This window comes from Triturus cristatus, chromosome 9 (genome assembly GCF_964204655.1).
Source record: "Triturus cristatus chromosome 9, aTriCri1.1, whole genome shotgun sequence".
Lineage (NCBI taxonomy): Eukaryota > Metazoa > Chordata > Amphibia > Caudata > Salamandridae > Triturus > Triturus cristatus.
The window spans coordinates 696,878,768-696,903,890 of NC_140592.1; the positions used below are offsets into that span (position 1 = coordinate 696,878,768).

Below are 25,123 nucleotides of genomic sequence, written 5' to 3' on the forward strand. Positions count from 1 at the left end.
GACCCTTCTAGCAGTAACTTTTGAACTTTTACGCACCCATTGAAAACCTATGGGAGCCCGCGTGTAACTTTCCTCACTGCACACGCGACCCGTGGACCTCCTGGTCACTAACTAAAGTTAGCTCCTTGTAGGCCCAGCGATTCTAGAGGCCCTAGGCCTTTTCCCTTTCCTGTTCGTGGTACTTATACCACTATTTTAGTATATGGTTTGAGTGGCCACCAGGGCCCATCCATATAAAGTGCAACTTCTGTATATTATAACACTGTCTTGTTTAACGATTTGTGCTCCTGTGCTCATAAAGAGTCTAGGGGATAGTTTGAGTAATAAATACATATATATTTTGAATATATATCTGTGTGGTGTCCTTTCATTGGTATAAAAGGGGGTTACATATGGTAAAACAGCCTGCTTAACACGCTTTAACGAGTTTAGCCTCAAAGACTGCTTAGCCTACGCTACCACTAGGGCAGCTAGTCCGAAAAGGTTGACTTACAACCACACCATAAGGGTTGCTTGGCATGGTACAAGGTGGTCACTTTAACTAGTGAACATCATATACCAGGCCAACTTCTCACATGCCCCTAGAGAAATGTTCCTTGTTTCTGGAGTGGGAGATGATTTAGGCCAGTTTAATGTTGACCGTAGTATGTATAGCAGTGATACTACCATTGGCTCGTTCTCTCTGCAAAATTGAAAGTTGTTTGATTTCACTAACCAATCGTCTAGGTACCAGTAAAAATGTATGGCCTGTTTACTGAGGTGTGCTGTTACCAAAGCCTGCATCTTGGTAAACACTCTTGGCACAGACTTTATTCCAAGGGGCAGGATGTTGAAATTCTAGTATTCCTGAATCCTTACAAACCGTAGCTACTGTTCTGTGTGAGTGGGGATGTGGAAGTAGGCATCTTGAAGGCTACTGTTGTTAAAAAGTTCCATCTTGTCTAGCGAAGAGAGAATATCCTGAAAGGTTGTCTTCTGAAATATCTGTGTCTTCATGGATCTTTTTTTTTACAAAGCATAGATCTATAATAGGCTGCATGGTTAGGCCTTGATTTGGCACTAGGAGGTAAATGTAACACACATCTGAGTTTATTTCTTCCTGAGGCAGCTTCTCGATTGTATTCTTGGACTACACTTTTTGCACCTCTTTCTGTTTGACTTGTAACTGGTCATTTTTGTAATGGCGGTGCTTTGGCAATTTTCTTAGTGGCTTTTGTATAAATTCCATGCAGTAACCATGCTAAATATTTAGAAACCACTTGTCTGTGGAAATGGCTTCCAGTTTTCCAGGAAGGCCTTTATTCTCCTGTGCTGTGTCTAGGTGGAGGGGTTTCCGAGTCCACTGAATGAGCAAGAAACACATCATCTGGAGTTTCTGCCTCTTGTTCTCCCTCTGGCCAAAAATTAGCTTAAGCTGTTGCTGTTGCCATTGTGTGGAGCAAAGAAATTGGCCAGTCCATGGCTGTTTTTGACTCTTTGCTCTAAAACTATTCCTCCAATGACCTCTCCTCTCTCAAGGGTTTCCTCTGCTGAATGTGGGCCTGTAAATTTGGATATCTCCCATTGACATCGCTGTCTCATTTGCCTTTTTTCATATCTTCTAGAATCTGGTACACTCCTGGTACAAAAAGCCGATTCCCTGTGAGGATGTTGTCAATAATACTGCATTGCACCTCAGGTTTAAAACCTGTGATACACAACCATGCACAACTCATCACTGGCCCTGTAGCCAGTTGTTTGCCTACTGTGTCCGCAGCGTTGAAGGTTGACTTTAGGCATGAGTTGTTAATATTGTTCTGCCCCTTATACTTTTCGATCTTTTGAGGTATACTTCTGGGAGACATAAGGTCTTGCATATCCTCCCAGTACTGGTGGAAAAAACAGTATAACAAGGTGTTCGAGGTAGCTATCCGTCATTGAATAGCAGCGCCTTTCTCCATTTTTCTTTTGATAGCCTCCATCCTTTTGCTCTGTTTATCCGGCGGGGCCATGAATGCATGGGCATGGCCCTCTTCCATGCTGTACACACAATAAGTGAGTCTGGATTGACAACATGCCTCTGGATGTAATTATGGTTGAGTGGAAACTCTGCATTTCTTCTATGCACAGGGTTACTGCTTTCATCATCACCCGCTTCAGGAAACCCTGCTTACACTGCTGTACTACTATGCTGTAGAGCATCAGGAGGCACACGTTCTTTTTATAACCTGTTTTAGTGTTTCCAGAAAAAATGCATCTTCTGTCTCCACATTCATATCCACTCCGAAGGCATCTGCTGATTTTTTTTTATGACAGCATGGTATGTGGAGATATCATCTGGAGGGGAAGGTCTTTAGGGATAAGAATCTATCTCCTCCTGAGGAGAGTCTGCTTCGATGTCTTTTCCACATTTCTTTCTATGGATTGTCGATCCCCAAGTCTTTCGGGTCAGCAGTGAAAATGTACTACTCTTCCCCATTGTCTGTGTGCTAACCTTCCATGAGTGTTTCTCCCTGCTCTGTCAAGTTGAACTCCTGTATTTACTTTTCTCCCACAAGTCTTGTTTACTTCAGAGGAGTCATGGCTTCCTCAAAGGCTTTTTTCCTTTATATTAAACTCTATCTATGTCTCCAATGGCCTCTTCATTCTCTTGACATCAGTGACAATGTAGGTCTTAGGTTCACCATGGAAATTTTCCTTCTAGGTGCCGCTGCTCTGTCCTTTTCTGCGCCTGATAGTCCTTGGATGTCGAGGAGATGCCTTTTGGTGTATCCTTACAGTTGGCTTTTTCTTTTCAGGTTGGATTGGAAGTTCACTGGGCTCCATCACATGCATCTTTCTTCAGTGTTGAGGACTTGACTTTGTGTGGCTCAAAGGACCATGCCTCAGCATCTTGATTGTGTGTTTTGATGCCTTTTCCAGAGGCAAGTCAGGTGTTTTACATGCATGAGACACTTTTAGGGTCTCTACGGTGTTTTTCAGCCTCATATGTTTTGAGCTTGACATCTTGGTGTTACCCATGGGCCTCCAGCACTTCTACATCATTGAAGAAACTAATTTCCTACATTGACGGAGCACCCTTTCTCTGCTTTTACATCTAGGATAGGCCAGCCATGTCTGTATATGCCCAATCTGCTAAAAGAATTTTCATCTCTGTGAACTACAGTTTTTGATTTAAAGTACGAGCATGGAATGCAGTCCTACAACTTATGGTCTTGAGGCAGACAGAACATACACCCATGTGTTTGTCGTTCAGAGCAAATTTTCGATGGCAGCTTGAACAAAACTTGGAGTGCTCGTACTCTAAGATGGCCTAGAGGAACCCCACGGATGCCACCTTGACTACATAATATTCTCCAAATGTCGGTCCTTCAGACAAACACCCAGAAAACCTATCTCCAGTGGCAAGCACCGATCTTGGTTTTTCCCTCACCGCTTAATTCTGTTCTTCGGTGAATTCTCAAAAACCTTCATCGAAAAATTAAGGGAGACCTTCAATGCTCCTCTGTACCCTATAGCGAAAAAAAAGATTTTAACATGGTGGTAGCAATGCACATAGGCATTGTGAGATTATGGTCAACATTAAACAGGGGCTCCACCTATGTTAACTACTGTCCACAAACAAGGACAACCAGGACACTTCCGGACCCAACAACTAGATGGTGGAATGGTGAAAAGCATGTGGAGTCTAGAAGAGATTTCATGCTGCAAAATGTATTTAGAGACACAAAACATCTCACAATGTTGAAAAACACCCTAGACTTTACAAAGAGATAGCACCAAACAACTATTCTGCCCCAGTCTGTAGAATAGCTACTCACCAAGCGACTGGAAGTTGAGTGCCACCATCTGGCAACCGGCATTCCAGAAGACCTGCGGCATGTAGTTGGATGAATCCACACGTGTACCCTTGGGGTAGATCCGGCTAAGTTGCTTCTTGTTATATCTGAAGGCGCATTTGTTAAGGAACAAACCCACTGAGGACGGGTTGTGGGCTCAGGAGCTTGACAGCGACTGGAACAAGGAAACTGTTTTGACTAGGTTTCCAGAATAACAAAGAGAAAAATAGATAGATCAAACAATGAAAGGGAAAAGGACCATTTCTATTTCTACCCTCCACCTCTCAGGAGCGGTGAGGAAGCACGACTTGTGAGGACATCAGAAAGAAAGCAATGAGCTCTGTGCTGTCATCATCTGCAGACTGTTTGGTTATGTTATTAGCAGCAAGACGGGACTCTAAGATGTCACTGTCAGATGTAAAGCATGTGTTTAGTGATGTCATCAGTAGTGAGCTCTTTGCTCTAACTTAAATAAAAGCAAAAGAGGTCCACCTTGTCATAATGTACGAGTTACTTACCTTCGGTAACGATGTATCTGGTGGAGATGTTGTCTAGCCGCAGATTACTCAACGTAGAATGTTCCCAGGCGTCAGACTGGATCCGGAAGTTTTTTTTTGCAGCAGCACCTCTGCGCGCCGGGGGACGGCGCCACATGACCCCGCCCTGACGTCGTCCACGTACGTGACGTCAGCGAGGTCATATAAGTGCCTCCCGGCGCGCTGACGTCAGTTTTCTTCGGAGAAACTTTTCTGCGGCACAACGTGGAGCCACCAACAAAAAAACTGAAAGTATGGGAACGGTGTGCGAGGAATGAAAATCCATGAATAAAAAAAGGAGAGTGGTGCAAGACACCATGGTAAAAGACAGAATTAGACACTGCCCACATAAAAGTGAAAAAGCTGCAAGAAAGAGTCCCGCAAGCTAAGCGAAGACCCTTCCCCAAGGGCAACAAGGGAAGAATACCTCAACAGACAGAAATAGACTGTCATTACTCTGTGTAACTGTGTCGTCCACCAAGAACGGAGCACAGAGAGAACAGTCCACTGCAGGAAGGTATAAAAGACTGGCACTGCCCCTATAGTAATGGAGGTCTGAAACAGAGGTCAACAGATCCCCAAAGGACGACTGTAGAGGAGACCAGAACCCTGAGCCAATAGAGAAGGCGGGAGGGAGGGAAGGCAGCAGGAGAAGAAAAGAAAAAGATGAATCTCCTGGTGAAGGTGAACAAAAAGGCACCATTTTACAGGAAGAAACCCCTTGGAGAGAGAGCTGTATATGGCAATTCTCAAAGGGACGCAACAATGTGAGCACCCGTGAGAGAAAAACCAATGGTAACTGAAAGAGGCCAGTGGAGAACCACACTTGGTAAGGTCATCGCAGAACGGGGAGGCTGGGTGGGCGTTAAGGAATCTGCGGCTAGACAACGTCTCTACCAGATACATCATTACCGAAGGTAAGTAACTCGTACATCTGATAGAGACATCTAGCCGCAGATTCCTCAACTTAGAATAGATACCACAGCTATACCCCAAAGGGGAGGTGGGTCTGCGACAGAACAACAGAAAGCGCCAAGCGCTCGAGCCGGCAACAGAGTGACAGACAATGGGAAGGCTGTGGCGGAACAGCCAGACAGCAACCCAAATAGCCCGGAAGAGCAAAAGATAACGGGATGCAAGACATCCCAAAAATGCCTGAATGGCGCTACACCATAATTGTATAAGCATGAGAGGTAGAAACGGCACCAGCCATATACCAGAAGAAAAGAAGAGAGAGGAAGAAGAACCACTCTCTGCTTAATGGCGCACCATGTGAACACCGACCAAAGGTTGAGAAGAAACATGAAGAGAGGCAACCAGAGCCTACCAGGCTAGCCTACGGAAGGAAGGCCGGAGAGGCTACAGCCTAGGACCAAAGGTCAAGAGGTAGAATCTAGCAATGTTCCAAGAAGTGCAGGCGGAAACAAGAAACACGCCAAGTGCAAGGAGGAACAGGGAAAAACAGTAACAACCTGAAGCACGCTGATGCAGGCCACCACAGAAGCATGCACAGAGCAAACAGCCACAGAGACTATAAGGTGGCGTAGGTAAAACAAGCATAAGGCTGCTCAACCAGGCAGCTGGGAGACTAAGGTGAGAACCAATACATGAAATACAGATATGCAGGGTGTAGACCTAGGACGACTGACATCAGAAGAGCCGTCCCACATGCTCAGCTGATATAATATAGGGTAAACCTAAGAAGGAGGCACCTCCGAAGGAAGGGGCAGCAGAGGCACCAAAGTACCAAGGCATAGAAACGGAAGTAGAATCTCAGAAGTTTAGACCACACCCTCCGACTGGAAGGCAAGTAACCCTTGTCCAGAAGAAAGAATCGTTCAGTATCTGAACACGAAGAAGGGAGCAGTGTAAAACTGGGGAACCACCCTAGTAAGTGGAACGCAAAAAGGGGCTTTGATGGCAATCTCGCATGCATCACTGAAAGCTCCCTGACACATGGAGACATTGGACCAAAGTACCCATGGAACTACACAGAGACACACAGACACACAGACAGAGACACACACAGACAGAGACACACACACAGACAGAGACACACACACAGACAGAGACAGACACACAGACAGACAGAGACAGACACACACACAGACAGAGACAGACACACACACAGACAGAGACACACACACACAGACAGAGACACACACACACAGACAGACACACACAGACAGAGACACACACACAGACAGAGACACACACACACACACACACAGACACACACACACACAGAGAGACACACACACACAGAGACACACACACAGAGAGACACACACACAGAGACACACACACACAAATATATATATAGCAAAGATGGGGAAGCGAGCCACGACTATGCAGCATGGTTGTAAAGGGACACACGTAGTGCAGTAATGGCAGACGGAAGCTGCCTTTAAAGCGTGATGAACACCCCGAAAACCTCCCAAGGAGGAGAATGATGCAAACAAGCAAGATGACCCATGACGAGTAGAAAATGAAGCCAAGGCACAACATTGAGCACCGTACAATGGCAGATGAGAGCACCAGAGGACGCATAGAGGCCAAGGGATCTCTTCGGTTCAGTTGACATAAACAGAGCTATATAATAGCAAACAAGTACCCCGCACGGACTATGCACACCCCAACAACGGGGAACACCTATCAGGACAAGACACAGTCAGAGGAACAATCTGTGGAACACTGCCACAGTAGGTTAACCGGCAGTTTAAAACGCATAATGCATCAAAAGGATGCTAAATGAAAGGGCGATCACCCCATACCATGCGAAAGGAAGACCTGAGGCTTACTACTAGCGTAAATCACATAACGCATCAAAAGGATGCTAAATGAAAATGTACCACCCCAGAAAAAACACCTGAGGAACACAGGCCTAAAGGGGGGGGGGGGGAGGGGGAGGAAAGCCCGCAAGGAGGCGCTGAACAGCCGATTTGGCGTGAGCATCAAACAACAAAACACCTTCAAAGGGTAAATCAACAGGTCTCTCCCGGATATTCTTCGGGAAGACGCTATCCCGTAACCAAGCATGGCGCCGCAAGGCAACTGAACCAGCCATAGCCCGGCCTAAGGAATCAGCAGTATCCAAGGTAGAGCGGATCGTAAACTCAGCAAGGTCACGGCCATCCCGGAGAAGATGAAGGAGGTCTACACAAGCGCCTTTAGTGCTGGTGGAGAGCAAAGACTCAGCCGAGTCCCACAGGGCAGAGGTAGCCCGAGCCAGGACACACACTGTATTTAATGACCGTAGCGCAGCACTAGTGGAGGCAAAGATGTTCCGACCCCATGACTCAAGCCATCTAGACTCCCGGGAGGGAGGAAGCATTAGCCGGGGCAAGGAAGGGAAGGCAGTTTGCAAAACAAACCCCTGCACGCCTGGATGCACAAATAAGCAGACCGGATCATGTGGAGCAGGACGGTGGCGGTGCAAGACAGAACGAGCCACCGGATCACCGGAAGCTGGCCGAACCCAGGTACCCAAAAGGGCATCATAAAGAGAAGCTTCAAAGGGCAGAAGCGACTCCACATTACCTGACCCACGGTAAAGCCTCCGGCGCCGCACCAGTGCAGACTGTCTCAACCACAACAGGCTCCGACGCCGAAGAAAGAAGCGGAGGCAGAGCCGGGGAGGCGAGTCTACAGACACCAGCTCCGGACAGGCAGCCGCCTGCCCAGAAGGCCGAGGCGTGCACAAAGCCAGGCTTTGAGCACCAGCAACCACCTGCAATGCCACAGGGAGCCCCACTGGACTATGCGGCAGGGGTGCAATGGGTCGTAGAGGGGGACCCAGCCGGGCCGCACCCGGACGACGCCATATGGATCGTAGAAGGGGACCCAGCCGGGCCACACCCTGACAATACTACATCTCCGACGTCCCTGGAGGGCAAGGGCTCATTTGACACCGGGGTCGAAACCACCGGCGAGTCAGTCGGGGTCCCCACAGGTAGCAGAGGCCCCAAGGACACCCCAGGGATGGGAGAGGACCCAAGGGAGGCCTGCAGAGCCGTGGCATAGGCCTCCATCTGGGTCCGAGTCACCCCCACACCCGGATAGGGCAGATAGAGGAGGGACGACTGTCGGGGGCGCACGTCCGGAATGCTCCAGGAACCAGTGCCCCTGACAACAGATGAAAGTGAGGTCGAGGACCTCGGTGACATGCAACGCGACTTACCAAGAAGTGGCGAACGACGGCCCCGGGCCCCAGAGGGCGATCGACGGCGGAACTGCGTTGAAGAGGCCGGGGGACGAGACGACTCCGACTGGGACAGCCGTGCCGAAAGAAGCTTCATCCGGAGCTCCCGCTGGGACTTCGGCTTGAGGTGTTGGCAGGCGTCGTAGTCCGTGGAGTCGTGGTTCTCACCCAGACACCACATAAGATAAGATGTGGGACCGTCGCTGACATTTGCCGAGAACAGGAAGTAGAAGATTTAAAGCCCAAAAAGCATCGCACACTGTTCCAGATGCGAAGCGTCGAATATGGGCCTGAAAACAGGCCAGAGGACCGCTTACTCCGGATCCGCGTTGCACGCGGAAAAGAAGGAAACTGACGTCAGCGCGCCGAGAGGGACTTATATGATCTCGCTGACGTCACGTACGTGGATGACATCAGGGCGGGGTCGTGTGGCTCCGTCCCCCGGCGTGCAGAGGTGCTGCTGCAACAGATTTTCCGGATCCAGTCTGACGCCTGGGAATATTCTAAGTTAAGGAATCTGCGGCTAGATGTCTCTATCAGATTCATGTGTTCCATGAGGCAGTGATAATGACATTGCTTTGTGAGGTCAGCGGCAGGAAAACCGTTGGCTTCAATATCATTGAGTCTGTGTGCTCTATGGTAGCAAAATCAAGGGTTATGATGAATAACATAACCTTCAGGGACACACTTGCTATCTGCAGGCATACAGCGTGCCCTCGAATGTTATCAGCTGGAGAGACATTTCCATTGAGAAACGATTGGATCAATTTGTGCATTGTCCATCCCTAGCTTCTGTTTGTGTTTTTATGTCTGAAAAGATGTTATCCACTTATGCCTTTGAACGACTTCGTTAATTATAGCAGCAAAGTATATACCACTCATTGAAGGGTCCCCCAGTGAACTCCTCGTCCTTGGTCCTGGTTTCTTAAGACTTATAGGAGGTTGAGAACCAGAGGTTTGGATGACCCAAGCATGAGCGAACCTGCTTATCTTCTACATGGGAGATATATTCCATCTCCTTGAATTCCGGCACCATCTGCATTATGTTTGCGGGTTACATCACAATTCAGTGCATCACTCTGTCAGTTTGGTGGGTGAGTTGTCTGTAGGAAGCCGGACTAAAGACTAGAAGTCATTGGTTATCTTTCATTGATATTTGCCTTTCGTTACATCACGGGTGCTAAGCCACAAGGTTCGAAATGAGTAAAATTAATTTTAACACTAAATATTACAAATGTACAAAAGAGATCTGCAGATGTGTGTAGATTTGGTGAAAGAAGAAAAATGGGTAATGGTATGACACCAGAAAAGGATACTCCACAAACTCCAATGGAGATTTGGTGAGCTGCTCCAGTCCCTTCGTTTCAACAAAAGATGACATCTCAAAGTACCTATTACGTTCTTAGACAGGGATAAAGAAGCCAGACAAGACATGTTAGCCCACTTTAAGAGAAAGTAAGGAAACTAAGACAGGGAGAAATTGGAGGTGGAAACATATTATGGGAAATGAGTGGGAAAGAAATGGGAATGATGAAAAAAGTGTTGGATGAAGAGGGGAGAGTAAAATGGATTTACAACGGGAAGGAGAGAAGGAGAAAAGTTTAAAGAAGTCTGAGAGACATGGGAAATAGTGAGGAAAAGAAAAGAGTAAAAACAAATAAAAGACGAATGGGGAGAGACAGGGAAATGGTGATGAGAAGAGGACAAGGGAAAGAAAATGAAAGGGAGAAAAGATTGAAGAGAAAGAAAGGAACAAAATAGAGATACAGAAAAAGAGGGTGCTCGTGAAGTAAACAGTTACTCATTTGCAACCATGGTAATTCAGCTTGCTCCAATTTTAGATTCATGTGTTGTGCATATTAGCCACCTAGGGGCTACGCTCAGGATTGTTTTTCTGTTCAGGTAACGTTACAAAGTTGGTGTCTGCCACAAGTGATGTTGAATGACTCATTAGGGCACTGGCCCCCACATTTCCCCACAGCTGGGGCACAGTCTTCTGATTGAGATCTACTGAACCAAGGGCCTGATCTAGAGTTTGGTGGATGGAGTACAGCCCATCAGGGTGGAGGATGACATTATGTCTAACACCCTGACAGACTATAGTTCACCAAATTTAGAGATCACTGCCGGCCCAGTGGCAACCTCGGTATCTTAATAGGAACTACCATCATTGGGGTTCCTGTCAAGGAATACAAATCTTGGTGGTCAGCCCCCTTCAGTTTTGACAGCTATTCACCAAGCTTTACAAAAGGTTATGTTTTTCAGTAATGAATTCCCAAAGTGGTAATTCGTTACTGAAAAGCGAACAACTAATGGCCCCCACAACCAGTGTGCGTTTTCCCTGGGTGAGGCAGTCACTACTTCATATTTTCTGTCACTCACTTAGGACAGAAAAATACAGGACATCACACAGTTGACCCTAAATAGGACGAGAAGCTGTCGGAAAAGTTTCCATCGACGGAGCCAACTGGGGCTCCACTGCCAGAAAGCTAGCGTTCCTCCTGTCCCTGAATAGTGAATGTAAACTGGCAGAGAGGGTACTCGCGTTTGTGATGCAGTACCCTGCCTGCCAAACTCAAAATTTACCCTCAAGTCTTTCATATCCTCTAACTAGACCTCAGCATTGAGGAAGGGATACTTGTCTGTGAATCTATGTTGGAGTCAAGCTGCAAAACAATTGTTAGAGGTAAGTAATAGTTTTGTTTTGGAGCATCAAGCTACTTTTATTGTTTGGCTGAGAGATCTGTCTTCTGATGCAGAGGCCCAGTGGGCTTTCTTGTCTCAATTTAAATATGAACACAGTCTAACAACTCATCAGTTGCTTGTCCTGACAAACGTATGCCATCAAATGCTAAGTTAGTTATCTGAGCCTGAACTCTGGATTAAAAAGCAGACACCCTTAGCCATAGGTCTCTTTTGGTATTGGAAGAACCGAGGCATGCCTTGATGTATATATATGTTAAAGGTAATTTCCCCTTATGTATAATGACCTGTTCTTCTTGTTTGTTTTTTACTGCAACATGCTTGGGTATCTCATCACTGTACAAGTGTTGGTGTTAGTTTGGTAATCACAGTGTCCCAATAGAGCAGTGGAGTTGGTTATATGGATATATGCTGGGAAATTTCTTTTTCAGACTCCACCCAGTTCACTGCTGTATGTAGACAGTGGTGTGAAGGTTAGAGGAGTGGCATTCCTCTCAAGTCGAGGATTCCTCTATGGCTCTCTTCTTTGTCTCTATTGTGGACACTAGCTACTGCTTCTAAATTTCGTCTGCTTCGATGAACTATATTTCTAGTCCCGTTTTTCAGCGAATAAGGGTTTCAGTATCTTTTTGGTGCTCTCATTAATGGATGATTGTCTGAGTGCTAGGTTGAGCGTTCGAAGTGATGGCTTTTCACCTTGAGGTCTTGGAACCTCTTTTGTCTTTATAGTTAAGATTCAAAGTCAGTATTCTTGCAGCTTGAAAGATGGAAGAATGTACTTTGAGGATAACAATGTCAATGTTGCACTGGGTGGATATCCTTTGTGATTTGCTATTTTTAATCTCTTTTCAAGAGCTTTGTCACTGATAATGCTCAGGCTGGTATCTAAGCATGAGTTGGGGACCTTGAGTCTTTTACTAGAGTGAAAGTCACCATGACTTGCTTTAAGAAGGACCAGTGAAAGTGCATTAAAATCTGGAAAAATATTTGTGCGGGAGTTCCAATGAAATTGAAATCTCCCTTGTCTGAGTGCTCACTTTTAGCTTTAGTGGTCAGGTCCCTTTATCTTTTTCAGAAAACTAACTAATGATTAATACCTTCTAGAAGCCACAGCATAAAATGTTCAGCTTTTCTCTCTTCGACAATGGGAATCATTAGGGCCCAAAAGAAAATGTTCCCTGCTCATGGAAACATATAATGGCATTTTGAGCAAATCGTCAAGGACATTTCATCCATCCAGGACCTCAAAAAGGGGAAAACAAAGAAACTGTACATTTTGCTGCATTATTTTCTTACAACCTGAGTCAGTAAGTATCAAAGTTAAAAATATGCCAATCCTGGCTTCCATATCTATATTTTCTTGCAGCCTTTGTATCTTCTCCTCCTGTGTCTCTTATGCTTCTGAACTCAGCAGCAAAAAAAGGTTGCTTTCAATGTTTGTGTGTTTAAAGGTTTCAGGTTCCCTTCATACAGAGTCATTCAAGATACATTCGAGGTGCCCACTGTTTATATTTTAGAAAAAATACTTTTCCAAGGCTAATCACTACATAGTAGAACAATCTGAATCTACAACAAGCTACATATCTTAAGAGACCTAACAATTTGTCAGAAATGTAGGGAAGTTAAAAAATATTTTTTGCTGATCTCCACTGAGCATATCAAAAACAAGTGAGATATATGACTGAAGACTTCCAGAGAGTACAATTTGAGACTGGCAGTGGATAAACCCCTCTCAGAAAAAAGACTATTCTCTGGGCTGTAGGTGAATGTGTTCCTTCACCAATGGGAGTGGGAATGCAGTCAGATCTGGCAGGATTATACTCTAAGAGAAGGCATGTGGTGTGTCCCATAGAGTAGGTTAGCAAGTATAAACTCAATGCCAGCAGTGCCAACTACCTCAGGGCTGGCAGTGAATATTTACTATCTGAGCTAGAAGAAAGTTTTACCTCAGAACTAGCAGATAAGCGCCTCAGAACTGAAAGTGAGAATACCTTTAGGGCTGGCAGTGGGTAACAGTCAAGGGAGTTAGTCAGTAGGAACTAATAGATGGCAGTGAGTACATCTTGCATGGCAGCGGGCACAATAGCTTGTGGTCAGTATCTCTCCAAGAGCTGGATGCCGTGTGTATAATCAGGGATGGCATTGGGTGTAACTTTAGAAGTGGGCAGCAGCTAGAGCACAGAGCTGCTAGTGGGTATGCTCTTCATAGCTGCCAGATGGTATACATTAAAAACTGCATTTCATTAGGATTGTACTTGCACAAGGTTTGGGGAGTTTATCTTTAATATTCGATAATTTGAGGTTTGATTTTACTGTTATTCTTTGCCTGGGACTAAATCAATAAAGATTTAATGTTCAATGTTTCCATTTCAAAACTGCCATTGACCTTGCATACATAAGCATCTCATTAGATAGCTCCAGGTTTATCCCCTTCAAAGCTGGAAGTGACTAGTGGATACTTATTTGTTTTTTTGTTTTTTTTGAGTTTTATATAGCACAAACTAGACATGAAGATATCAGGTATAAAAGTGTTTTACATGAGCACCAGTTTTGTCACATATGGACACATTTATTTTTGGTAGGCACAGGAAGATTAAGTGATTTGCCCAGAATCACAGGGTGTTGAGCATTGTTGCTGAGACTCGAACCCAGTTCCCCAGCTTCGAGGTCGACCGCTCTAGCTGTAAGGTTACATCCACTCCCCTTATTACTCAGAACTAACAGTGGATATACTACCCATATTCAGAAGAGCATAGACCTTCTTTGCTGGCATTAGATATTTTAGAAGGCTGCCAGTGGATACGGCTCCCTGGCTCTGCAGATGACCAGTCTCATGTCCGAAAGCCCTGCCCTCCTCAACCCCCTCACTGCTGCTCCCATATATGTATGCCCTTAACTGTTTTATACTCACTGCTGGCTGCATCGAAGCATTTGAACTTGACAGGCTCCACATAGTTGACAAGAGTGGACATCTCTTCGGTGGCGTTGGCCTCACTGCTTGCTGTTCCCTATGATGAATATAAAACAAAATTAGAGAATGAGGGAGAGATTCTAAAGTGTAAAGATAGAAGATGGAACGTACAACCAGTATAAGGAAGCACCCTGGGCAAAGAGCACAAAACCACCATTAAAATACCATTCCGCTTCAGCCACTAGATAAAACATCTCACTAAATAACCCACAAATCTAAGACTCTCACTACCCAAAAACCTCCTTCACCAATCCTTACCTTCACTCCCACATTGACACACTACACAAACCAGATAGATGCCTAGGAATCAGCTCAACCATAGAAGAAACCGGTTAACTTATCTGTATCAGTTGTTTAAATCACTAGATGGCGTAAATAAATGATTAAATGGGCAGGTTTGAAGAGTGCTGTGTTGTTTCATGGGATTAAAAGAGGACAAGGGCAAATTGAAAGGGTTAAAGCGTGGGAACACCAGGTGGATAGTTTGTTTACCTCGGAAGCAGACACAGATTCATTGAACAGCTTCCAGAGTCCTTGCGGGTAAGGGAAGGGAAGGGAAATCTAGTTTAATATTGATACATTGGGTGGTGATGGGTACTACTGTGCTATACTTGTGCATGTGGAAAGGTTTGTCACTTTATTTCTGGCTGCCTTTCTTGATTAGGGTTAACTGTGGATGGGAGAATTGATGTTATAGTTTTATTGTACTAATTTTAGTAGACTTAAGATATGTATGAAATATACAATAGTTGGAATATGGTTAAATGCTTGTGTATGCATGTCACATGAGATATATTGATACCACTTTTAATAGTAAATTATAGTTATATGGGTATTTCTTGTTTTTCACCTATATTTTAATCTATTTTTTATAATTAACTATGTACCTCTTTAAAGCAAATTACAGTATTTGTAGGGCACATCATTTATGATCTGTATTATATGTCTGTCAATATTGCACTAAGGTCTATTAAATGAAACTCAAAAAATTATTTAAACCATAACTATCAAGTTTTGCAGCTTGGACCTACTATAGATGCATATTCTGTGCATAATCATTTAAACTTTAAGCCACCTAAGAACCTAATCTACTAACATTTTACAACAAAGAACTCGCCCACTAACACACTTTGAAGAGTTTGCCAAAACCACCCAACGAACGCATTCCACTGCAGAACCCGACTTGGAAGCATCCACCCTACCAGAAGCCTTCAGCTACAGAGATCCCCTAACTCCAACCCCTGAAGAAACCACCCACAGAAAACAAACATTCCAAATAACCAACACTATCCAGCTGAAAGGCTTGAAAGATCGACTCCTCCAGTCAAACTCTCCCACTACAAAAAAAAACTAAAAACCGCCTCACACTTTCCCAATTATGCATCAAAAACACTATCCATCACAGCACAGCCTATCCTGCATCAAATAATCTACATTGCCTACTTATTCATAAAGAACACCCCACCAATGAATTCCTCTCACTACATGGCCCGTCCCATCAGAACCTTCACTCCAGCAGAGAAACCAAAATATCAAAGAGCTGGTCACACCAATTATCAACTATACCATTATCCCATATCACCAGAAAACCATCCATACCAAAATACCTATCTAATCATTTAGCTCAACCTACAAAATATTTTCTCCACTAAAGAACTCAAACCACTGCAGAGACCGTCCCATGAGAACATAAACACATTATATCCCTTTAACAATTTATTTGACGGTTAAGGCTGTTCTAAATTCACATGCTGTACATTATTCCGCCATAACAGAAAAAACATAACAGGCAGATTTGATGAATGAATGTTTACCCACAAGGTTTCATGGAACTACTTAAAGATATGAGATGTGTACTGTTACTCAACAGTATTAATTTTTATTTACATTGGATGACAAAAACCCTGAGTGGACCCCTTGGGAATGCTAATGGGGCACAATTTTACCTCAAATATTTCACCTAGAAATATAGATCAATTCACTGTCAATTATGTGCAAAACTGTTCCTAGCATTAGTTTTACGGTCGGAGAGGGAAGTGCACAATTTACCTGGATTTACACCTTGTCAAGAAACTCTTCTATTTAGCTGTTCAATATTCCATTGTAGTAGTTTTCCAGTATTCCTCAACGCCCCTAAAGAATGCTATAATAGGTTAAGATGTCTGAACTCACAGGGGCGTGGCCGAGCTGAGCTGCAAGATGGCCGCTTGTTAAAGTCGCTCTGCTGGCGGAGCACAACATCCATTATATATCCGACACCAGGTTACCAATCCTGGCCCCAAACTAGGAGGACTGAGTGCAGACAACGGCGTAGCAGGCACTGATGTGTTTGGTGCCGCGGCGCGTTACGAATTGCTGAAGAAAATGACATTGTGATTCTGCGGCCTAGCCCAGGCTGTGGAACGCACTGCGACGGCGGATCAGAGAGGCGATTGCGGCAGAGAATCATTGGGTATGAGTACGATCAGTTTCGGAGCCAACTGATTCTCTGCCTGGGCTGCGGGATTGTGGTGGTGCGGTTGTGGATGCCCGCGCAGAGGACCAGCGTCACCGAGGAGGGGGCGCTGGAGGCCGGGACCGCTTGGGAGGCCTGCCCGGAGAGCGGGCGGGTGAGCGGCATGCCGGCAGCTGCGCCTGTCATCACTCCTCGGGGGCGGCCACAGCAGCAAGAGAGATCGCGCGAACTGAGGTGGCCCCCAAAAGAATCTCCTCCGGTGCAGAAAGCAACAGTCGGCTGCGCAGCCCAGGCACGTGGAGTGCGTGGGACCTGAAGCACGTGCTGGAGCCAGCGAAGACGTTATTGGCCTGTGATAGGGCCCTGGGTTGGCCCGGGTCCGAGAACAGCGCCTCAATTGGCATACAGTGCGCGGAGGCCACCCATAGTGGAAGTTGGGGCACCCATTGTAACAGACTAACACCGGCCTCCAGAGACAGTAGGCCTAGAGGCACATTCTGAAAAACACAATTGTGGATGCGTAGGCTGCGCTCGTCCTAGCTCATCGGAGGCATCGGGGGCAGCCGTGGTAGTCCACAGCAGCAAGTGAGAACCCGTGGCACTGAAGCGGCCTCCAAGGCATCACAAGTGCCCCACAAACAGCACGCAAAGAAGCAACACGACAAAGACCGAGAGAAGGAAACTTCATCGCTGAGTCAGCTAAGTGACAATGACTAATTGGTGAGGCCCCCTGGTTAGGTCCCATTGGTGGGATAGTCAGGTTAGGGATATATGTACCTTTGTGAATACTCTTCTTCCTTTTGACTTCGATTCAAGGAATTGTATATTGGTAGTCCTAAACACGTTCGGCAACAGAACAAACAGGTAGTATAGCAGCTGTTTGCCTAGTTTTCAGTTCTCAAAAAAGGGAGCCTAGGGGGTCAAAGGCTAGGTAGCCCCCCTCTCAGGACCATATAACAAAGCGAGACCTACCCCGGAGAAAGAAATAATAATTAAAATGTATTTGTGCTCTAGGTACCCAATACTTGTAGTGCCTATCTCACTCACACCCTCTGGTGTTTCTGCCACTGAAATGGAAAAACTACTGTTATACACAGCCCGTGTCTGTTCTTACAGGCTGTGACAACGACAAGCTCCTAGGTGTCGATGTGTTTCCCTACACTATTGTGCTGTAAAAACCTGCTAGTGGTAAAGGCAAAAGTACAAAACCAAAGCCAAAAAAGGTGTGATAGGCCGGCAGTGCCTCACGGAAGCAGCCCCAACGAGGTTTGTGTAGACAGGTACTCGCCTACTACCTCCTGTTATCATCATCGGCTACTGCCGCCCAAACAGAAACAGAAAAGGAGGAAAACGATAAGGAGTGCTGGAACCCTCATGCTAATCCTAATAACTAGTGTCTAAAGGGCAAACTATATAGTGTCATGTGTCTAGTAATCTAAAGAAAAAGAGGAAATGTCGACCCAACAGCGGGGGGACTGAGTCTGATCAGGACCCAAGTCACTCCAATTAAAACCGAGCAGCACTACACTGGCTGTGTAAAACTTTATTCTATGCTGTGTCGCTGCTCATTAAAACCAACATGTTTCGTTGCCCAATTAAATTTAGCGGCAACTTCTTCAGGGCTAGGGTCGACTGGTCTCTCTGCGTCGCTAGTGTAGACCAGCGATTACTTTGTCAGCACCTGGGGGAAACACAATTAAAAACACATACTCAGTATCTCACCCATCCGGTCAAAACCAGTACATACGAGCATCTGCTCGTCCTCCAAGATGCCTGCTTCACACCTGACGTTCATATTTACCATCATAGATGATGTCTTTCAGCATACCTGAACCTTCGGTATGTATGAATATCTGTGGTGTCTTAAAAAACCTGGACTGCTTGTGCAGAGGCTGCGGAACCGCGTTTCTGAAAGAGCACAAAGATGTAACAGTTATTAAAGTGCCCCTGTGTATACTATTCAGTCCCCTCTGCTCATGTATCGTGTGTCAACTCATTATCGATAACCTACGATGTCATATGTGCAGAGCCCAGCAATGATGACTGTATTAGAAAATAACCCTTGCAGATATTCATACATACCGAAGGTTCAGGTATGCTGAAAGACATCATCTATGATGGTAAATATGAACGTCAGGTGTGAAGCAGGCATCTTGGAGGACGAGCAGATGCTCGTATGTACTGGTTTTGACCGGATGGGTGAGATACTGAGTATGTGTTTTTAATTGTGTTTCCCCCAGGTGCTGACAAAGTAATCGCTGGTCTACACTAGCGACGCAGAGAGACCAGTCGACCCTAGCCCTGAAGAAGTTGCCGCTAAATTTAATTGGGCAACGAAACATGTTGGTTTTAATGAGCAGCGACACAGCATAGAATAAAGTTTTACACAGCCAGTGTAGTGCTGCTCGGTTTTAATTGGAGTGACTTGGGTCCTGATCAGACTCAGTCCCCCCGCTGTTGGGTCGACATTTCCTCTTTTTCTTTAGATTACTAGACACATGACACTATATAGTTTGCCCTTTAGACACTAGTTATTAGGATTAGCATGAGGGTTCCAGCACTCCTTATCGTTTTCCTCCTTTTCTGTTTCTGTTTGGGCGGCAGTAGCCGATGATGGTAACAGGAGGTAGTAGGCGAGTACCTGTCTACACAAACCTCGTTGGGGCTGCTTCCGTGAGGCACTGCCGGCCTATCACACCTTTTTTGGCTTTGGTTTTGTACTTTTGCCTTTACCACTAGCAGGTTTTTACAGCACAATAGTGTAGGGAAACACATCGACACCTAGGAGCTTGTCGTTGTCACAGCCTGTAAGAACAGACACGGGCTGTGTATAACAGTAGTTTTTCCATTTCAGTGGCAGAAACACCTGAGGGTGTGAGTGAGATAGGCACTACAAGTATTGGGTACCTAGAGCACAAATAAATTTTAATTATTATTTCTTTCTCCGGGGTATGCCTAGTTTTCAGGCCAGCCTATGCCAAGCATTGGAGGTACATGCAACCGTGGAGTCTGCTACTGTGGTCGAAGTCAATAAGGACCCCAAGTACGAGGATGGGGGAACAGGGGCCCTATATCCCTGCTCTATTGTCAAATGCGGAAGGAATGTGGTTGGTCTGTATCGATGAATGGCATGATGCGCTTGAGCGCACAGATAGGGTGTACCATTGAATACGGGGTTGCTTTCCTCCCCACGCTAGTCATAGTTTTAAGCAACTGAAATAAGGGTCATCCCAGTGGGAGTGGTACATCGAGGAATAGATATAAAAAATTTGGTTGTATGATTATTTTTATTAGCGCAAAATGACCCGCTGGTAATGGGGGCAGTGAAATCCAGTGAATAATACTATCAGTGATTGTGGATAGTGCAGTGCCATAGTTCGCTGTGATCATTTCCTCTTTGTCTCTCGATATTACCTCCTCCAGGTACTTAAGTTCAGAGTGACATCACTGCAAGGGAAAGTTTGGGGTAAAAGGTTGCGTAGCTTGTGTGAGAGAGAATTAGTGGGACTTTTCCCTGTTAATCTGCACACCGGATAAACCCCCAAAACTGACAAATTCGCAGAGGATCCCATTAAGGCTGACTTGCTGATCTCTCAAATAAAGGGTAATGATGTCCGAGTGTAGTGAGACTAAAACATGTCTGGAATGGTAACAGAGTGCATAACCCCGATGGCATTGGTGCAGTTTGGCTGCCAGTGGCTCTATCGCAGGAGCAAAAAGTAGCAGCAAGAGTGGATACCCCTGCTGTGTGCCCCTGGTAATACGCAGGCGAGAGGAGATCGAGCCATTGGCCCTAATTCTTGTTACCGGCTGTGAGTATAGAAAGGCAATCCAGGTAAAAAAATGAATTGAGGAGACCCATCCAGTGAAGGACAGTCATTAGTAATCCCACTCTAGGGAATCAAAGGCTTTTGTGGCATCCAGCACTCCCAGATCAAGATTGAGCCCCACATCAGAGCAAATAATGTCTGTAGATTATGGGACGTGGACTGCCCGGGTATAAAACCTAACTGGTCAGGCCTTAGTAAGAATGCCCATGTCCAACCTGAGTGGGTGAAGGGGAGTGCTCTGTGGAAGGGAAACCAGAGCTCTCAGAAATGTGTTCTCCGTGGTCAAGCGGTCATCCAGATTTTCAAAACCCCACAGTTCTGCACCATATAGTGCTGAGCCCACTGCCTTACTCTCATAGTTGTGAAGTGGAGCTGCTACTGTTCTGGTAGAGGAGGTCCTGTGCTCTTTGGTCATTGCCCCAATAATCTGTCTGTGTTGAAGAGTCCGCTTCACTATATGAGGTTTCTATGACTGGTCATCGGAGAGCGTAATCCCCAGGTGCTCAAAGGTCTTCACTCTCTCCAGGGTTACCCCACCCAATGTAAGCTTACCACAGAATGTTTTGTGGGGGTTCAACATTAGAAGTTTTGTTTTTGTGGCATCGATCTCCAAAGTTCGCATGGGGCAGAAGTCCTCAAAACGATCCAGTAGCAACTGAAGCCCTCTAGGAGTTTTGGACACTAGCAGAAGGTCGTCGGCAAACAACAATGTTACCACTTTGGTTCCCCCCAGAGAGGGGGCATCAGCAGGGATTTCAGAGAGGAACAGGATGACACCATTAACAAAAAACGAGAAGAGTGTGGGGGCAAGCACACAGCCCTGTTGGACCCCTTTATTAACTTTGATTGGATCAGTTAACTGTACTTGACTGCTCCAGCGGGCCCTTGCATAGTTGGCCTCATGAGGCGAATAATTCGCGATAGAACATCAAGAGGGAGGTCCATCCCTTTCAGGGTACACCAAAGCTTATGTCTTGGGACCAAATCAAAGGCAGACATTAGATCAATGAAAGCAACATAGAGGCTCCCCTGGCCAACAGTCACCATCTTCCATATCAATAAAAGTAGGCTAAAGACCTGGTATATGGTGCTAGTTTTTTTCCTGTACTCAGCTTGGAAGGGGGACAAGATGCTGAAGTCGCTGATCTACACCTGTATTTTCATGAGGAGAGCCCAGGCGAACACCTTTTGTACACACTATCAGACTGATAGGCCTGTAGTTGAAAGGTGATGATCGGTCACCCTTCTTGTAGACTGGAATCACCTCAGCTTCCTTCCAAGAAGGTGGGATTGGGGCACCCTCTGCGATACCATTAGCTAGTACCAGAATGTAAGATGTCCAATTCTCAACATCATTAAGGTAAACATCACTGGAAATGTCATCAGGTCCAGCAGCCTTGGCCCTAATGATGGAATTAATGCTGGCCCTGATTTCAGCATCTGTGAAGAAATCACTAGTGGATAATTGAACATGTTCAAGGGTGCAAGCTACAGTATCTGGGTTTTGAAGTTCGGAATATAGTGTGGAGAAATGATCATGCCAGGCTGCAATGAGAATGTTGTTAGTCGTTGACCAGGGCCTGTTGGCATCCCCGTGGTAACTAGAAAATTGCTTGAAGTCTCTCCTGCTGCAGGCTTCCCTGATTAGCAGCCAGCGATTCTCCTCCCATTCCCTCTTTATTCTGGCCTGGAACACCTTGTATGCCCTTCTTACTTCTCACAATTCTGCCACATTGTTTGCCCTAACAGCGACAGTTAGTTGGCGTCTAAGACTCCTGCACTCCTGGTTAAACCAGGCACACTGTGACCTGGTTTTCCTACAGGTATCCTGGGGGCGTAGTGGTTCTCTAAAAAGAGTGGCCAACAGAGATGACTATGACGAGTAGTAACCTCATCCAGCTTCCCCTGTGTGTCAGCTAAACAGACTAGCTTGGTGGTACCATCTAGCACATTGAGTTTTAATTACTTCTAGTTTCGATGCGTCTAGGGATACCCGTGCCCAATTAAGCCATCTGTTATTATTAGATGGACACCTCCCTGGTCGTAACATTGGCATCGGTTTGGTTTGCGTACATGGCCCAGGGCGATACTAGGGAGAGCTCTAAGTGATTGTTGTCACTATCTGTGGTGGATCCCACAGCCATATCATCCACCGTCTGCCATGATCTCAGATCTAGCAATAAATAATCAAAACAGCTTGTGTTGGTGGTCCTGTTGTAAGTATTAGCCCCATTTTGTCAGACTTGGTACGGCCGTCGGTAGCACTCAGGCCATACGCAAGAGTAAGGGCAGTGCTACTGGTTACCATTTTTTGATGGAGGTAAATAAAGAAAGGGAACGTGCCACAGCTCATCCTCCTCCCTAGTCCCACATATGTATTCCTTTGCTATTGGCTCGAAGGTGACATTGAAGTCCCTCGCTACGATTAGTGGAGGCTGGGTGTCCCTGTTATCAAGTAGACCTTCCAACTCTTGTAGAGTAGATGATCGCCTTCCTGAGCTAGAACCTTGCGCATAGACATTGTAAATGTCTAATGCAGTACCATTCCTGCCCCTAAGTTGGACCACTAAGATGTCGGGGTTATTAGAGTGGAGCTCGAGGATGGTACATGCTAGCGCAATCAGTAACCCTCCTGCGGGCCAACCTGGTTTGTTGGTGCTAGCTGGACGGTGAAAGGTAAGGTAGCATGGTATGTGGATGGGGGTGGTGCTCCAGGTCTCCTGGAGAATGCATATGTCGAAGGATTTGATAAATTGGATCTAGTGCAGGAGAGCCATTTTCTATCTCAACCCCGCCACATTCCATGTTACCAGGTTGAGCCCGTAAGACAGTATATGGCCAGGGGTCTAAGAATGTTGTATGTCCTCTACACTGCTGTCTTTATGCACTTCAGGGTGAGATGTTGCTGCGAAGAAAGCCTTCTCTTTATGCCTAGCTGTTTAGGTTGGGGGCTTGGTGGTCATCTCATGGCCGATTGGCATGTGGATTGATGAGGGATTACCTACACTGGTGCTATCTTTGGTCACAACAGTATAATGGCTACTTGGGTTTGTCGGGTATGTGTTCATGGGGTCAAAAATGGCACAGTGTGCAAGTCAATCATTAGTTGCAAGGGGTGAATCTGAGCCCATATGGGGGCCCAGGTGTTGGAGGTTAATTAGTGCTGCATACTGGAGGGGTCAATACCAGAGTTGGATGCCCGAGGAACTAGGGGAACAGGTTCTGGCTTCAAGAGCTATCAGATTATGGGCCATATTCCCTTCAGCAAGATGTAATTCTTTACAGTCTGACTGGGTGTTGGGGCAGATTATCCTTTTAGCACCCAAGATGTCGTCTCTTATCACTGAGTGACATCCCCTCACATGGCGAATCCAGTCTATAATTTTATTACTTAGTGAATCTTCACCTTCGTGTTTCGTATAGGTGACAACTTTGGGGACATTAATGATAAAGATACTCTTGGGGGGGGCAAATGGTTCCGCCCATGCCCTCGTTTGTTGATGGTTATTTGGGTGCCAAAATTGGGGGGCGGGGGGAAACTTCATGGCTCGAAAGTGGGCCTGGCTGTATATGACGGTCGATGTTGACTTGCGGCCGCGCTACTTGTGCCCCCCTGGCAACTACACGTGTGTCACGTGGTAGGCGGCATTTCCTAAGGGCTAGGCTATGTTTAAGGGATGGTGGCAGGACGCTGGCATAGGTGTGATTGGACAATTGGCAGCTTGGACCAGGTTTGGTGGCCAGGCGGGGATCTGTTTGGAAGGTTGGACTTGTGGAGCTCCTCTAGCTGTTCAAAGCCTGACCTGTTCAGTTTGAGCTAGGACAGCAGACTTTAATAGAGTAACTTCCATCCTCAGATCATTCATAATCCTATGAGTCTCAATTTCATTCGGTGGTAACCCATCTGGGGAGACCTCTCCCCCTGTTTCAGCTCTTACTCCTTCCTCTCTCTGCAGTGTAATTATCTCCCTACTCAATCCCCCAGGGGCCATGCCTTCTCAACATGGCTGCTTCTTCACCCCCGCGCTTCTGGATCCCAATAGCAATGGGGTGGCTGGGTCTGTTGGTCATGGGCTCCCGCCTGGTTGGCAGTAGTCACAGCGGTACAGCTGGAGTACCACTCCAGGCATCGGGGGATGCAGTCCTCCCCCAAGGCACCGCAGTGGGGTACGAGCACCACCAAGCTCCCTGCAGGTCCGGAACTCACCACATCAAGGCGGTCACAAATCACGCTAGTTCCTCAGGCGGCTGCAATTTCACCTCTGCTGCCCTGGGCGTTAATGCACTTATCATCGAACATGTCGCATCGCTCTCGTCCTAAAACTCACAGGCGAGTTACTGCAGGTAACTGGGTTGCATTCTACATGTTGTTTGGTTGCAAAAGGGCCAGATGATGGCGGATTGCATCCCCTGAACTGCAGGAGTTTCACAGTGGTTCAGCCATATTGCGCACTGGCACCCGCCACCCTTGCATTCAACTTATTTTATGAAAACAAGTAAAAATACATATTTTAATTACACTTGGTCAAATTATACAACTGGCAATTAAAGATCTAAATCTTTTACAATTATCTCAGTGTTATGTATGATCAAAATATAGCCAGTCTGT

At 46.1% G+C, this 25,123-nt stretch overlaps 1 protein-coding gene across 1 annotated transcript in view; it reads right to left on the reverse strand.

Annotated features, from left to right (window-relative positions):
* The window catches only part of PLCB3 (phospholipase C beta 3), a 614,713-nt gene that overhangs the window by 126,974 nt on the left and 462,616 nt on the right, over positions 1 to 25,123 (reverse strand). The window contains exons 17-19 of the mRNA XM_085625816.1: positions 14,170 to 14,266; positions 9,872 to 9,956; positions 3,801 to 3,925 (exon numbers count right to left, since the gene is read on the reverse strand). Of these exons, the coding sequence (XP_085481942.1) occupies positions 3,801 to 3,925; positions 9,872 to 9,956; positions 14,170 to 14,266 (307 nt within the window). The remainder of the gene's footprint in view (positions 1 to 3,800; positions 3,926 to 9,871; positions 9,957 to 14,169; positions 14,267 to 25,123) is intronic.